Source organism: Montipora capricornis, chromosome 2 (genome assembly GCF_036669925.1).
Source record: "Montipora capricornis isolate CH-2021 chromosome 2, ASM3666992v2, whole genome shotgun sequence".
NCBI classification, from domain to species: domain Eukaryota; kingdom Metazoa; phylum Cnidaria; class Anthozoa; order Scleractinia; family Acroporidae; genus Montipora; species Montipora capricornis.
The window spans coordinates 4,958,408-4,972,184 of NC_090884.1; the positions used below are offsets into that span (position 1 = coordinate 4,958,408).

Consider the following 13,777-nt stretch of genomic DNA (forward strand, 5'->3'; position numbering starts at 1 on the left):
AAACCTGGACATAAGTGAAAGTACCTATCAAACAGATTAAAGTTCCCATTAATTTAAGAGGATTGTAAGACGGGGCCTCCCGTTTATAGTCGGCGCCAGGGGTGGATCTAGGGGGAGGGTGCAGGAGGTGAACAACTTCCCCTCCCCCTCACAACCCCAGACTGAGACACGAAAGTTTAGCCATTTGCAGGTGTGTAAAGGCAGAACTTTTCTCTCAGTTATTCGAAGGCTCCGAGTCATGGCCCAAGATGGAGTTCCAACCGACTGCCTCTCGCTCGGTGGTCCGAAGTTAACCAACAGAGCCGACCAATCGGTTATTCAACTGTGGGCAGGCGCATGTGTGGCGTTTCATTGTGTTTGTTCAATATGAACCCATGAAGCGCTGCCAACAGAACGGAGCTGAACGGAGGTCTATTACAACCTCCAGAGTTACTCCTTTTTAGCAGGCCATTTTGAGGACTATAACGAACAGAAAGGAAGTAGACAGTGGTATTCTTACTTGTCCTGTACTATGTACACTTCTTCTTCAGTCCACACTAACTGTTGTACCCACAGATGCATCTCATCAGCGTGGTCAACCCACTTTAGATTAAATCCATTTTCCCTGCTACCTGATGTAAGGTATTCCACCATGTCCCAGGCTCCTGATCCTCCATGCTTGTTCAAAAAACGGAGCCATAAACACAACGAGAAGGATGCAAGATGTGGAATTTCACTGACAGAAAGCATTTTCTCGCCTTCATTTCTCACGCCAGGCTCCAAATCAAACGTTGCTTTGAAAACAAAATATACTTAGTTAGATCTCTTGATGAAGCTTAAGGAGATCGTAACATTTTCATGACGGAAGAATTTACTACCAATACCAAGTTAGTGGCTTATGTTGCCGGGAAATTTTTATTTAATCGCTTCTTTGTTCACCCGAAGAGAGAAGAAATTTTTGAATGCGCAAAGAATTTGAAATCGTGTGGACGGTCGAATTCGGTTATTTTCAAATCCGAGTAGTTACAAACTCAGATCCAGTCTTTACGGCGTAAATATTCAACATGGTCCCGCCTGATGGCGCATGCTCTGTTGACAATAGCCACAGAGGAGTCCTATACAAATACGTGTGGACGGGCAAATTCCGTTTGAATAAATTGAGTGTGGATGTGGAAAATATTGAATCCGCAGAGAAAAAGTTGCGGATTCAAAAATATCCGGATACGTGTGAAAGGCTGGATGGGGCCTTAAGCTCAGCAATGTGGCCAGACGGGGCTCATCACCGCATAGCTCTCGCTGTTTTTGCCCAGAAGCGCAAGGAGTGGTAAGTATGAAGACTTTTTGCGAACAGTGAGTGGTTTTCAATGGGTGCATGCTGTCTTACCAAGAGTAGAACCTAAATGAAATCTTCTGAACAGGGTTGAACTCAAAACTTCCCGGGGTTACAGCATTCCGGAGTTCTTACTGCTTGACGATTTAATTTGGAGAGTGCAACCATTTCTTTTCAATTAAAGCGCTTTTATCGTAAAAATTGGAACACTTTTGAAACTTAAAGGGAGTCTCCACCCCAACAATACAATACCCTAAAACCACAGGAAATTATGTCTACAATCAAATTTGTTTGAAACTCTTTTAATGAAAGTGTTTGCATGGGAAAAAAATAAATTTCAGAATCGCTTGCATGTCTTTTTATTTTCAAATTTCCCGGACGCCGCCATCTTGAATAATTGTGACGTATTGATATTATTCAAAAGTTCTTTATATCAGGCCTCGGTTGTTCAAAAGGTGGATAGCCCAAAGCAATTGCGAAACTCATTTTTTACTTATACCATTCCAGGACCAATTTGATTGCAATCATTATTTCCTCTCATTTTACGTCGTTTTTTAAGGCGGAGAGGAGGCTTCCACAATCTTCCAAGAGTGCAAAACAGAGGAATTCAAATACATACCTTCTTTACCGACGCAATACCCACTCGGCGAGATGAAGTTTGGTTCCTTGCATTCTGGCAGGCATGCATCTGTGCCAAGGTCGGCGGCAACACGACATTGGTTGCATTCAGAAGGCAGTGGATTTCCGGGAGTCAAAGTATTGCATCCTTGCGGTAAAAAAAAGATAATGAAATAAAGAGCCATGAGTGAATAACCTTTTATCCATATTTGTCTGTCTAAATAGAGTACCTAAATGAATAATAATAACAATAATAATAATACAGACACGGTGTCGGCTATGTCGAATTACTTCAATCTGTAATAACGGTTACGTGCGAACGTTGAATGTTGAAGAAATAGAGGGCGCAATGTTTCAAGAGCGACGACACAGCTTGAGTAGTGAGATCTCGAGTTCTAGAGAGTGTGGGACCTCGTTTGCAGGTCTACGAAGAGTTTACTTCATGCAGTTAAAACTCAGTACTTAAATGTTTGGCTCACTAATAACTGCCTTGGATGAATTCCTTTTTGTTTAATTTAAGTATTTGTGCGAATATTAACGCAATTTGAGTCAAGGAAGACTTCCCAATAAATAGTTGAAAACGTTAAATTATAACTGTATAATTTTCGTCAGGCATTCGCTCAGCGTCTGTCATTTCTCGGTTCTCTTCAGTGAGTGAAGGGTGCCTAACGCAATCCCGTTTGAGAACGCGTCAATAACTTAAAATTAGGCCAGTCTTCTCCTCCGTCAAATACTACAAGCAGCCGCTATATATTTTGAAAATGGGAAAACAGCTCGCGTTCTACTCTTTGTAACGGCAAAAATTTGGATGGTGAAGTTTAGACCTGATACCGATTAGAGCTAGCATTTTTCTTATCTTCTTTTATGGTTATTATGGTTAGGATAACAATAATAGACCCTTCTCCAAAATGGCGACGATCGAAGGAGGACTGGAAACTGGGGGTATAGCGTATTTGCAACATGGCGGAAAGCATGCAAGACGAAATGCAACAGAACGCGAATTTCATCAAAGGTATTTTGGATTGCGCGAGCAAGTGGCTCGAAAACAAAAAGGGCAAGAGAAATGGGGACAAGTACTACCTGGAAACTAACCTTGAGGACGTTAAATTATTGTTTTCAGCTGATTGTTGCGTCGATAAAGCAAAATGTAACCCCTCGATTAGGAAGAGGGAAGCTCCTCACTCCCTAAGAATTGTATTTGATAGCGGAGAAGTTGGCACACAGTCTGCCACTCAGTGTTCATGTAAAGCTGGAACAGGAAATTGCCAGCTCTTAGCGGCATTATTTTCCCATTTAATGGGAAAACTGCGAGATGATGACTAGCCAACTTCGCATCTACAGCAGTCAAATAACACAGGGATTGGTCACCGAATCTCCCCCTAGACAGAGGCCCATGATAAACGTGCTTGACAATCCGTTACTAATAGCTAAATACTAGATATAAAATTACATACTATATACGACAAAAGTCAGACATATATACAACATTTTAAGAAACTATTGCGTTGTCAGCCGGTAAAATTCAGCTTATTGAAATATCTTCCAAATACAGATACTTTCGGAGCCGTTTTTGCCAGCAACGGTAGCTGTTTCCAAATGCGAGAGATAATGTGCATGTAAGAGTTATGAAGATAATGAGTATTATAAGAATTTTGAACGACATTCTTAGATTACATGATGTAATACGACGGTTAAAAAAGTTATTAATATAAGCTGGGCCATTATCAATTAAAAAATACAATTAAAGATTATTCTATTCTCCTTAGTTCTTGGAACTTTACCATGGAGTGGATCACAATCTTCGTGACACCTTTGTGTACACAGCATCGTTTCGTAGTCCATATAGGTGTCTCCTTTGCAGATAGCCTTGGTCAAGTCACGTGACACAATATGAGCATCAATGATGTCAACTTTTTTGTCGCCGTTGCCAAAGGCATAAAAGCGCACGTTCAGCTGTTGTTCGGTGTCCAACCTGTTCAAGTAAATGTCGCCACTCTCTGTCGTTCCCAGTGTTTTTCCGTATTCAATCAAAGTGCTGGAATCTGTCTCGGTGATGCAAACGAAGTATGACTGGAGCAAATTTGCGTCACCCAGACCCCGGGCGTTTGGATTAACTGTTGAGGTTTGTAATTCTTGTCCCTGTGGGAATGAAATTAACAAGGGACGCGTTGTCTAATTAATAGTTTTAAGTGTCAAACAATCAAAGAAATTGTAAATAAATAACATGGTCATTTTGTTATGTCACCCAAAAACCTAGCTGTAGGAACCCAGTACAGGCTTTCCGCTGGTAACCTTTCCAAGTGGCTGCAAAAACTATACCGCTGGTGGGGGAGGATAGGTTTTGGCAGCCTTCCCCTCCAGCTGCAACCAGGATCTCTCTAACTCGTCGACAAGAAAGGAAACGAGAGAGGGCCTGGGTACGAGGTTGACAAGTTCCACCCGCCAATGATTATCCGCTGGAGCCAACGACTAGGAGCGAACAACTTCACTGTATTTGTGGAACGGCGTTTTTATATACCGAGTTAATTTCCAGCTAATCACAAGTCTTGCATTAGAAACTATTGCCCATGGTGTTGAGAATGGTCACTAGTGCAAGCCAATCGTATTTAAGAACGCGTCAAAAAATAGCTTTATCTGTGAAAATGTCGTCCCATAGACCTATGGGCTCCTGGTATCCGTCACATTTTGAATTTTTGCTGTCATGGGAAAGTCTTAAAGATTATAACCGGAATTAAATTCAAATATGAATTGCAGCACAGAGAATTTGAAAAGAAATTCTCAGCCTCCTGGTGTTATTTTGGGCTCCCAAATATTGTGACAAAACATCAACCAAATCTTTGCAGGATTGTTGCCACGACGAAATGATGTGTTAAGCGCCGGTGATAGCAGTTTAGCAAGTGTTTTCTCTAATATCTCTTACCTTATAAATCGCTACTCTCTGCGGTGTAATTTCAGTGTAATACCAGGAGGAGCTATCTTTGGGTAAAGTTGAGAAGACCACGAATATGCTTCCCTCAGTTGCCGCAGTAAAATGAAGGCATTTCCCGTTGGTGTCAGTAGGATCAAAGCGGAGAGCGTTAGAAAATTCCACATTGCAGGGTTGCGTCAAGGTCGACTCACTCTGCCTTTTGCTTGCCTGTTTCGAAGCAGGATCGCCATTCTCTAAAACAAGTTTGGCGAGCGTACGTCCTGTTAAAGTTTTCGGAAGATTTGGGAAGAACTTCTTGGAGTATTTGATGTCATCGGTCAACAGATCCAAGCCACCAGAATCTTCGTTATACGAAAGAACCAGGCCGAGGATTGATATCTTTCGTTTCTTGACTTCACCGCTTCTTCCATTGTTGAAAGCGTTGTATAAATGAAATGTGCCGTCCCCCTCACCAGTTTGCCAATTTCCATAAACGAAAAGCATTAGGCGATTCATATTTCGAGGAATCGTGTAGTCTTCAATGCCAGTCAGGTCCTTTTTCATGTCAAAAATTACTCGAAATTCTTTGTGTCCACTGGTAATACTCTGCCATGTTGGCATAGGTTTCCCGGATCGTTTATTATTCTCTTCTTCGGCTGGTAAGTTTGGCTTTTGGCCGGATGGCTTTTCCTTTTTGCACTCTGGTATGAAGAAGTCCGATATTGATGTCGGGCCCTGTGGGTTGAAAACAAAACATTGCTTTAAAGAAACGCGAGCAGAAGAGGGCATGTACAGAGAGTACCGATTGAATTTGATCGAATATAGCTATTCATCAATCGTAATTGCTTTCTTGCTAGCTTGTGAAAGCCGGTGCAGTGGTGCAGTGACTTCTCTTCTTTGACTCTCTCGACCCAGGTATATAGGTGAGTACCAGCTAGCATCTCGACAGTGGGAGTGGAAAATAGAAGTCTTTTCTTTTGAGAGAGCGCAAAAAAGACTTTTCGCGCCCTCTCTATAGAAAAAAACGCTTGATCGCAGGTCTCAGTCGCTTCATGCTACTTGAAACCGAAACACGCTCCGGCCTTATGAGCCCTTGCGAGTCGTCTGCTGCTTTACCTGCCTTTTTCCTCTTGTTAGCTCGTTTTAGAAACTGATGACACGTACGCATTTGTGTATGTATCTCGGCGTCACGTCATCTACTTAAACTGTCTCATATTCAGCACTTTGTCTGTTGTTGTTGTTGTTGTTTTTCCTTTTATGACCCGTCATCAAAAGGTCCCAGGTCATTCAATGTACATGTCACTGTGCTACAGATAAATAAACGACGCCAAAAGTAGCCCGTATCACTCTAAAAAAAAATGTTTTTCAGGCCTAGGGGAAAGTTAGGGGTTAGTTTCTCTTCAATGGAGCAGGAACTTCTAGTCTTGACCTGTGGAATGTGATTTGTTTTTTAGACACGCCTTTCGAAGTACAGAATATGTGATAGCTGTTATGAATCTAGGCTTGAACGAAATTTGAACCCGTGGCTCTGTGATTCCGGTTTAGAATTCGTCAGGGTTTCATTTCGCTGCTGCTAAAGTACCGCTCATAACTACCATGATCATTCCAAGACTTGACACAATATACTTTGTCGATATGAACCAATCTAATGCTAAATGATTATGATCATAATACTACTGAGATCCAATCTCACAAACATATCATCCTTAATTCTAGAAGTGGAAGCCGGGTTCCCCGCTCTAGTTGTATGACCAAATCACACCGGCTCAATCGACTCTATCGATCGATACCTAACCATGATACCAGGGGGTAGAGGAGTAGGCTCGTGTCCTAAAAGATCGCAAATGAACAATTCAAGGGCTAGGAATCTTCAAAGATTGGGTTTTCAGAGAAAACATACATACCTCTTCCATGTAAACTTCAATAGCTCTCTTCAAACTTGTTCGTCTTCTTTTGATGGCCTCTTCCAATCCCTTTCTGCTTTCAAAAAAACAGTAATGTTTGATCTTCGTTCCATTCTCGTTAACGGCCTCAAAAAAGGTCACCTTATCGCCATTTGCGTTGGTTTCCGTTGTCAAGCTGGCGGCGTGGCCTTCGCAACCCCAATGGACTTTTTCATCAGGGAATAGGTCTCGCATTTTGAAATTTAACAAATCCGTAAGAGGGCTGACTTGGAAAAGAAAGGGTTTGGGGTACTGTGGGATCGAAGCAAGCCAATCCTTAAACGCGTTCTTAAATGATGGCGAGTAGGCGTCTGACAAGATGGATGCTACCTCATGACTCCCTCCTAATGCTATCACTGTCGTGGACGTTGTTTTGCTTTGATGCCTTGAAGATTCCCCGCTTTCTGCACTTGCTTTTGCACCTACGCTAGCAAAGAGAGACTTAAACTCCATCTCCATTTCCACCGCAAATTCTTTCTTACTCGACACGTCTGTTGCATCCTTGAATTTGCGAATTTGCAGCTGACCTCCAAATTTGGAAGATTTGATGTAATGAGTTCCCCATCTCTGGATAAAATTCTCTGAATGTATGAAATTAAAAAAAAAAGGTAAATGAGAAGGATTTTGCATGTAAAGTAATTTAACAGGTTTGGAGATATACATTAGTGCAAATAAATAATTTGCATGGGGCTGAGAAGACAAAATACTTAATATGCTTAATATACACGATATTTAATGCCATTTTTGAAGCAAGGTACGTGCTTTCAAATATTTTGCCAAGTCCGTTAAATGAGAAAGTTGATGTTAAAGCATCAAGGCATAGTTGTTCAATCAAAGTTGTGCTTGTGATCCGGACAAGCCAGCTCATCTCATTTCTTTTCAACGCAAGCATGCAATACCCACATCCAGTCACCGACTGGCTTTTTTGATGACTGCTGATTGCTTACTTACGATATTTCAGTGGCCCTCCTGCAGCAAAATAAGAAGTAGGTAGCTCCATAAACTCTCTAAGAAAAGACAAACTCACGTCCTGAGGTTTGACTTCGTCCAAAAATACCTCGTATCTGTAACAAAGAAAACGGTAAACTTTTCTTCAGCCATGAGTTGTGCAAAATAAACTTGGAAAACGGGTTATGTTATCTCCTCAGATTACATATATGCATTGCGGAATCCTTGATTCTTTTGCTTTGCCGATCGAGTTCGCTGGCTATAGAATTAGAAATCCTGAAATTACCTTAAGAATCCCTTCATCCTGCTATTGATTAAGATTTATCCATTTCTGGAATCCGGAATTCATTTCATCATGAATTCCAGCAGAATATCACTACTTTTTTTGTGTGTGGTAACATGCAACACCAAAAAAGGCACTTGTCAATCCTGTTTTACCTGTTGATGTCCACACTCAACTGAGCCATGTATTTTTGACTTGCACTTGATGAAGACTCGCCCCAGGCCGTTTTCGCACCAGCGTAGAAACCAAAGTAGGAACCTGAAACGCCTGCCTCTTGTTGTTCGTAAGACTGAAACTCAGAACGACTTTCGAAGGTCATCATAGTTGCTTTGGTGTCGTAAATGCCATGAACATTCATCGTATCAGGGACATCGAAGTCATCGTATCTACCAAATTAACGAAGTTCTTGTTTAATCGGAGCACGGAAAAGCACTGATTTTAACAACAAGATAATACGTCTGGGTAATCGCTTGTCCTTACTCTTGCGTCACTTATGAGGACAAGGCTTAAAATGATTCAGGGAGGTGTTTTTCTTAAGAGCAAGTTAACATCTGTCTTCTATCTTTGTCGTCTATTTTAATACCTTAAAAGTAAGGTATATAGATATGCTGGAGATAATCGTTATCACTTTCGTTATCCTCTCAGCCAAAAACTTTACAAATCGTGTTACACCGCAAGCGTTGATAAATTCCGACAGCGGACCGTCCGTGAAAAAAGGCAACTTTCCATACGCTTTTTACCCGGGTTAATCTCAGCCTTCAGAAACAGGAGTCGATAAGAGATGGTTAAAAGCCTTGAACAATACCTTTAGGATCTTAATCTGCATCGTTCAAGACGTTTCATTCTTCACACGGTTTGAAATTATAAGAAGACCACCCCGGTAATTAAAGGGCCAGAAAAGTTATTTTGTCTCCGGTGAGCACGTGGAAGGAAATAACAAAATGTATTCTTACGTTGATTTTCCTGCGCAACTACGTTGTACGATGCTCATTTTTCTTGATTCGGGACTGTATTCACCGCGTCCATCAAAACCGACGCCCATGAAAGCTGCGCCGTCAATCATATTCTGTTAATAAGAACAACGCTTTAGAACACTTCTCATTTCTTAAAATCTCTTTTCATCGCTTTTGGAGCGATTCACGTGTTCGCATGATTAACGAAAGTTTAGTCTAATTTTTGTGTTGGCGAAATGTTAAATGTGAAAAAAACGCCTTTCTTGTTCTTGTGAACTCTTGTAAAGACAGGTGCGTTGTAACTACAAGTTTCATTTTTTTTCTTTTCGCTTGTTTTGGCCTTTCCGTAATGAAGTTTACTTATTGGACAGCTTAATTTCGTTACTATCTCCACCAGTCTAAAGCAAAACAAATACAACAACAACAACAACAATAATTGCAATTTTCAACTTGATTTGAATTTTAAATTTCCTTCGCTTGGTGGTAGCTTCGGCCGGTTTTAAACTCCGAGTTGTAATTCGTTTGCGGGGTTCTTAGCCTTAGCCATACTTTGTTCAGTAGGTCGGACTTAGTATAAGAACAATCGGCCGGAATTCCTGTATAATTAGTTCAAATTTTATGAGATTACATTGTTAAAGAGTTTTGCTTTTGTCTTCCATCGCAACACAAGAAAGTCAGTCGTACCAAACAAGCGTCCAAAGTCCACTTGGCCACGTAGCAGGGATCCCCCGGCTTGTACCCAGTCCCATAGCAGCCGTTCATCAACACGTTCCCGAGCCCTGCTGGGTAATTATAAGCTGGTGGTTCGGCTTCTTTCGGGGAGCCACCTTCATCGCTTATTTCGGTATCCAAATGATAGCCGGGCGGAACGAACATGTCCTCTGATTCCCAACCTTTCTCTGGAAGGATATCTAACTTGATCTACAAACCAAAATATAAAAAATGCAGTAAAGCTAAAGCATGTATCGGTGAAATCCTATTTAACCTTAGTTCAAAATACTTCCTTGGAGGATTCAGCACGCGCACTGCTGCAAAATTAATCTCCCTTGGGGGATTCAGCACGTGCACTATTGCAAAACTAATCTCCCTTGGGGGATTCAGCACGCGCACTGTTGCAAAACCAATCTCCCTTGGGGGATTCAGCACGCGCACTGTTGCAAAACCAATCTCCCTTGGGGGATTCAGTACGCCCGCGGTTGTAAAAGCCAATCAAAAACAGAGCTATCTCAACGTCAAGGGAAATATGACACTTTTCGCGGGAAAAACCTGTTCCTAAAAATAAATTTACTCAGGAAAGGGTTGACTCAAGGAATTCATGGAGATAGAGGATTCCCTTGCTGAGATCCTGTCAACTATCATTGTTCAGCCTTTAAATAATAAAAACATTCGCAACAGCATTGCGGAATGTTTTATGATCTCCAACTGGCTTTTCATACTAATGTTGTATCTCATCTTCCCAAGGGCTCCTCTCATCATCATCGTCATCGTCATCGGCATCGGCATCGGCATCGTCATCGTGATAGTCATCGTCATAGGCATCGTCATCGGAATCGTCATCGTCATCGTCATCATTATTATTACTACTATTTCTCATGTAAGGTTTTAAACCTCGGGAACTTATTGTTTTATCTAACCTTTTTCTTGAGAAAGTTTTCGGCTTTTTGCTGGGCTTCATCGATGATCTGTAATTGTTTATCCACCATTTTTCCCATGACTTCAATTCCCTTCTCCACCACGGCCCCCTGTATTTCCGCAGCCGCCTCGGCTGCGACTGGGGAATTCAGTCTCACGCCCACTGACCGTCTAGAGCCTGGTTCATGGGTTGCCGCATGACTTTTATTTGGTTTTAGGGAAATGGTTTTGATTGGAAGTACTAAGAAACAAGAAGAAGAGCGAGAACAAAAAAAAATCCAGTTGTATTGAGGAAGTGAAGTTATCTAGACTGGCCAGGATGCAAAGGTAAGAAAAAAACTGCCAAAATACAAGAAGGAAAAGAAAATCGATGAGACATGAAAATGAAATTCCGCCGTCGGCCAAGGTAACTGACTTCTCGACCCAACTTCCCACACCGTTGTGTTCTGCTCACTTAAATCAATAATACCTGCTTTCCTTGCCTTGGCCGTCACAGCATCGGCGCCTTGACATTTTGTTTAAGAGGTCGCTGTTCCCTGCTACCATTAAAAGCGACAGGAGCTACGGATGGAGCTCTCTTTTGCTGTTCTTGAATGTAGCCGTTGTATCGCACTCCCCGACCCAGCCATGTGTTGGACTGCAAGGGGTTCTGGGTTCGGGCTGTTTTCAAATACCCAGGGCGAATCGAAGTCACAACGGGCAGGGAATACTGTTGTTGTTGTTGTTGTTGTTGTCTGTTGCCCGGATCGACGGTTAAAACATTTTGACGTTTTTCTCTGGGGACTGCAGAAGCTCGGTTCCTCTTGAAGCGAGATGAACCGATCGTCACGGCTGGTTTAAAGTAAAATAGTCGAAAGTTAAATTTCTAATAACAGAAATGAAAGCATATGAATGCTCGTCATCAGCAGCCCATAGAGCGATTTTCAAATGAGTGTCGTAAAACCAAAACCAAAGTAATTACTTTGGCCAATCAAAAAGGACGGACGAAATCCAGTAAACCAATCAAAATTTGAAATAATTACACATAGCCGACAGAAAGCGTGGGAAAATGTGCACGCGCGAGCCACAATTGGTTTTGGTTTCACTTCTGATTGGTTGAAAAAGTGGCGCGAAAACTTTGAACCAATCACTGAGTTTTAAGTAATGCAAAACCAAAGTAATTCACTAATTACTTTCAACACTCAATTGAAAACCACTCTATATAACCCAGAAGTGTTGATTTCGCTCATTTGGCCTTAGTGTATTATCTAACTTTAGAATACTGGTCCCGCCAAATTATGGCCAATCAGAATGGGCGTGATGACCACAACGCTTCTGGTTGGTTTTTTTTGTCTGTAAACCAAGTAAACCGCACGGAATGTTCGTGCTTGATGCAAAATTATGGATCTTTCAAGGAAAACAATACTACCACGTTTTTTTTTTCCGTCTTGCTTGACACAATTTCCAAAAATATGTTAACTCAGACCCATGAAAGGAACGAAAACCATGTGTAAAATAAATAAATGACAATACCTTCCTCCCGATCTCTGATTTTTGAAGTGAAAAGCACTGGGCACGAGCTTGCGTTTATATGCGTTTATACGTCTTCGACAGACTTCGGAAGACTTTGAACGTCTTCGGAAATCTTCGGAAATGATCGTGCCGTCTTCAAAAATCCCAGCACTCCCAGGATAAAAATCTCACGCCTATATCTGAGAAAAAGTTGACAGGTATATACATTGGGGCTTGCGTTGTCTGGAAATTGTGAGAAACTTCCGCAACAACGCTGAAGACAAAGACAAAAAATTCATCGGAAATTTTTATTTATTCTTGCGATGATTTTTCAAGTAAGGCGATTCGCATTGCTTGTTAGTGCCAATACTCCCGAATTTTAAATTGTTGAACTGGTGTAAAAGGGGTTTGAAACGAAAAAAAATTCTCTCTCAAGATTAAGGGAAAGGAACTTTATTTAAGTGTCTAGTCGTTCTAGCGCTGGAGCACTAATTGGGGACACTGTGAACTGAAATTAATAATTAACACATGTACAAATCAAGTCAAATGTTGGTTTTTGAGGAGAGGGAAAATCCGGAGTACCCGAGGAAAAACGTCTCATCCTCTCTCATCGCAGAGTAGAGAACCAACAAACTCCATCCACATAGGCATAGTATCCGGGAATCGATCCTGGGCTACAGTGCTCTCACCACTGCGCCATCCCTTCTTTGTGTCAAGTGGTATAATGTTGTAACTTACCTAACTGAGACAAGAGTGTGAGGCACAATATTGTCCTTTTCATTTATCGGCTGGCACTTGATTCAAGCTGAAAGATAGTTTAGTAGGCTGGGTGGCTTCACTCTTAAAAACTGCATGGTCTTCAAAGAATATGGTGCAGTGTTCTTTTGATACGTGCGGCTAACTTTTGTGTGTTTTTAAGAAATAATGAAAACTTAGTATCCGACGTCAACTTGTAAAGTGTTTTTTAATTTGAGACGTTTCGCAGTTTCTTTGACTAAAAGGGCATTTCCGCCATTGCATTGTTGTAACATTCATTTTTCCCTCTTTTTTTTTTCTTTTTTGTTTGTATTTATTTGTACGTGTATTTGTATATGTCGCTCGATGTAAATTTAAAAAAAGCAATCTCGAACTGTATGTGAATGATTTATTTGGCAAACTGCCAGGGCCCGGTTGTTCAAAAGCCGATTCACTTAACGCTGATCCCAGATTGAAAATTAAGCAAGGAGAATATTTCTCTTTTAATTTCGATTCCCAAATGCTGTTCAACGCTGATATTCGGCGAAATTTTACATTAGAAGAAGTCGCTCATCTTAAGCAAAAGAAACTTTCACCAAAAACTGTTGAAAACATGAAACAAAAGTTTACGCTAACCCTGGATTACGTTAATCGGCTTTCGAACAACTGGGCTTACTCCCGCGATAAAATATCTTGCAAGCTATACGCAGGCTAACCAGAATCGAAATCCTTACAAAAGCTATTATAGCGCCACTTCAGAGGACAGCACAATTACGTGAGGTTCTCACGTTGTATCAGTTGCAAACAGCAAACTGGTAGCAAATGCAGGCCGATTAGCTCAGTAGGACCATCATACTACCATGTGACAGGTGGTTCGCCTATTCTTCACGTGTTGGCGGAAAGAGCAAAATAGCGAAAAAGTCTTTGGTATTGTGACTCTATTATGATGCAAAACTT

The 13,777-nt window shown here is 41.3% G+C and overlaps 1 protein-coding gene across 1 annotated transcript in view; it reads right to left on the bottom strand.

The window, feature by feature from the left end:
• The window catches only part of LOC138037720 (uncharacterized), a 12,944-nt gene extending 2,222 nt beyond the window's left edge, over positions 1-10,722 (bottom strand). Inside the window, exons 1-10 of the mRNA XM_068883628.1 lie at positions 10,597-10,722; positions 9,647-9,883; positions 8,963-9,075; positions 8,165-8,395; positions 7,730-7,842; positions 6,740-7,359; positions 4,848-5,570; positions 3,709-4,066; positions 1,929-2,075; positions 500-773 (exon numbers count right to left, since the gene is read on the bottom strand). Coding sequence (XP_068739729.1) covers positions 500-773; positions 1,929-2,075; positions 3,709-4,066; positions 4,848-5,570; positions 6,740-7,359; positions 7,730-7,842; positions 8,165-8,395; positions 8,963-9,075; positions 9,647-9,883; positions 10,597-10,674 — 2,894 coding nt within the window. The 5' untranslated portion in view covers positions 10,675-10,722. The remainder of the gene's footprint in view (positions 1-499; positions 774-1,928; positions 2,076-3,708; positions 4,067-4,847; positions 5,571-6,739; positions 7,360-7,729; positions 7,843-8,164; positions 8,396-8,962; positions 9,076-9,646; positions 9,884-10,596) is intronic.
• Positions 10,723-13,777: the final 3,055 nt, after the last annotated feature.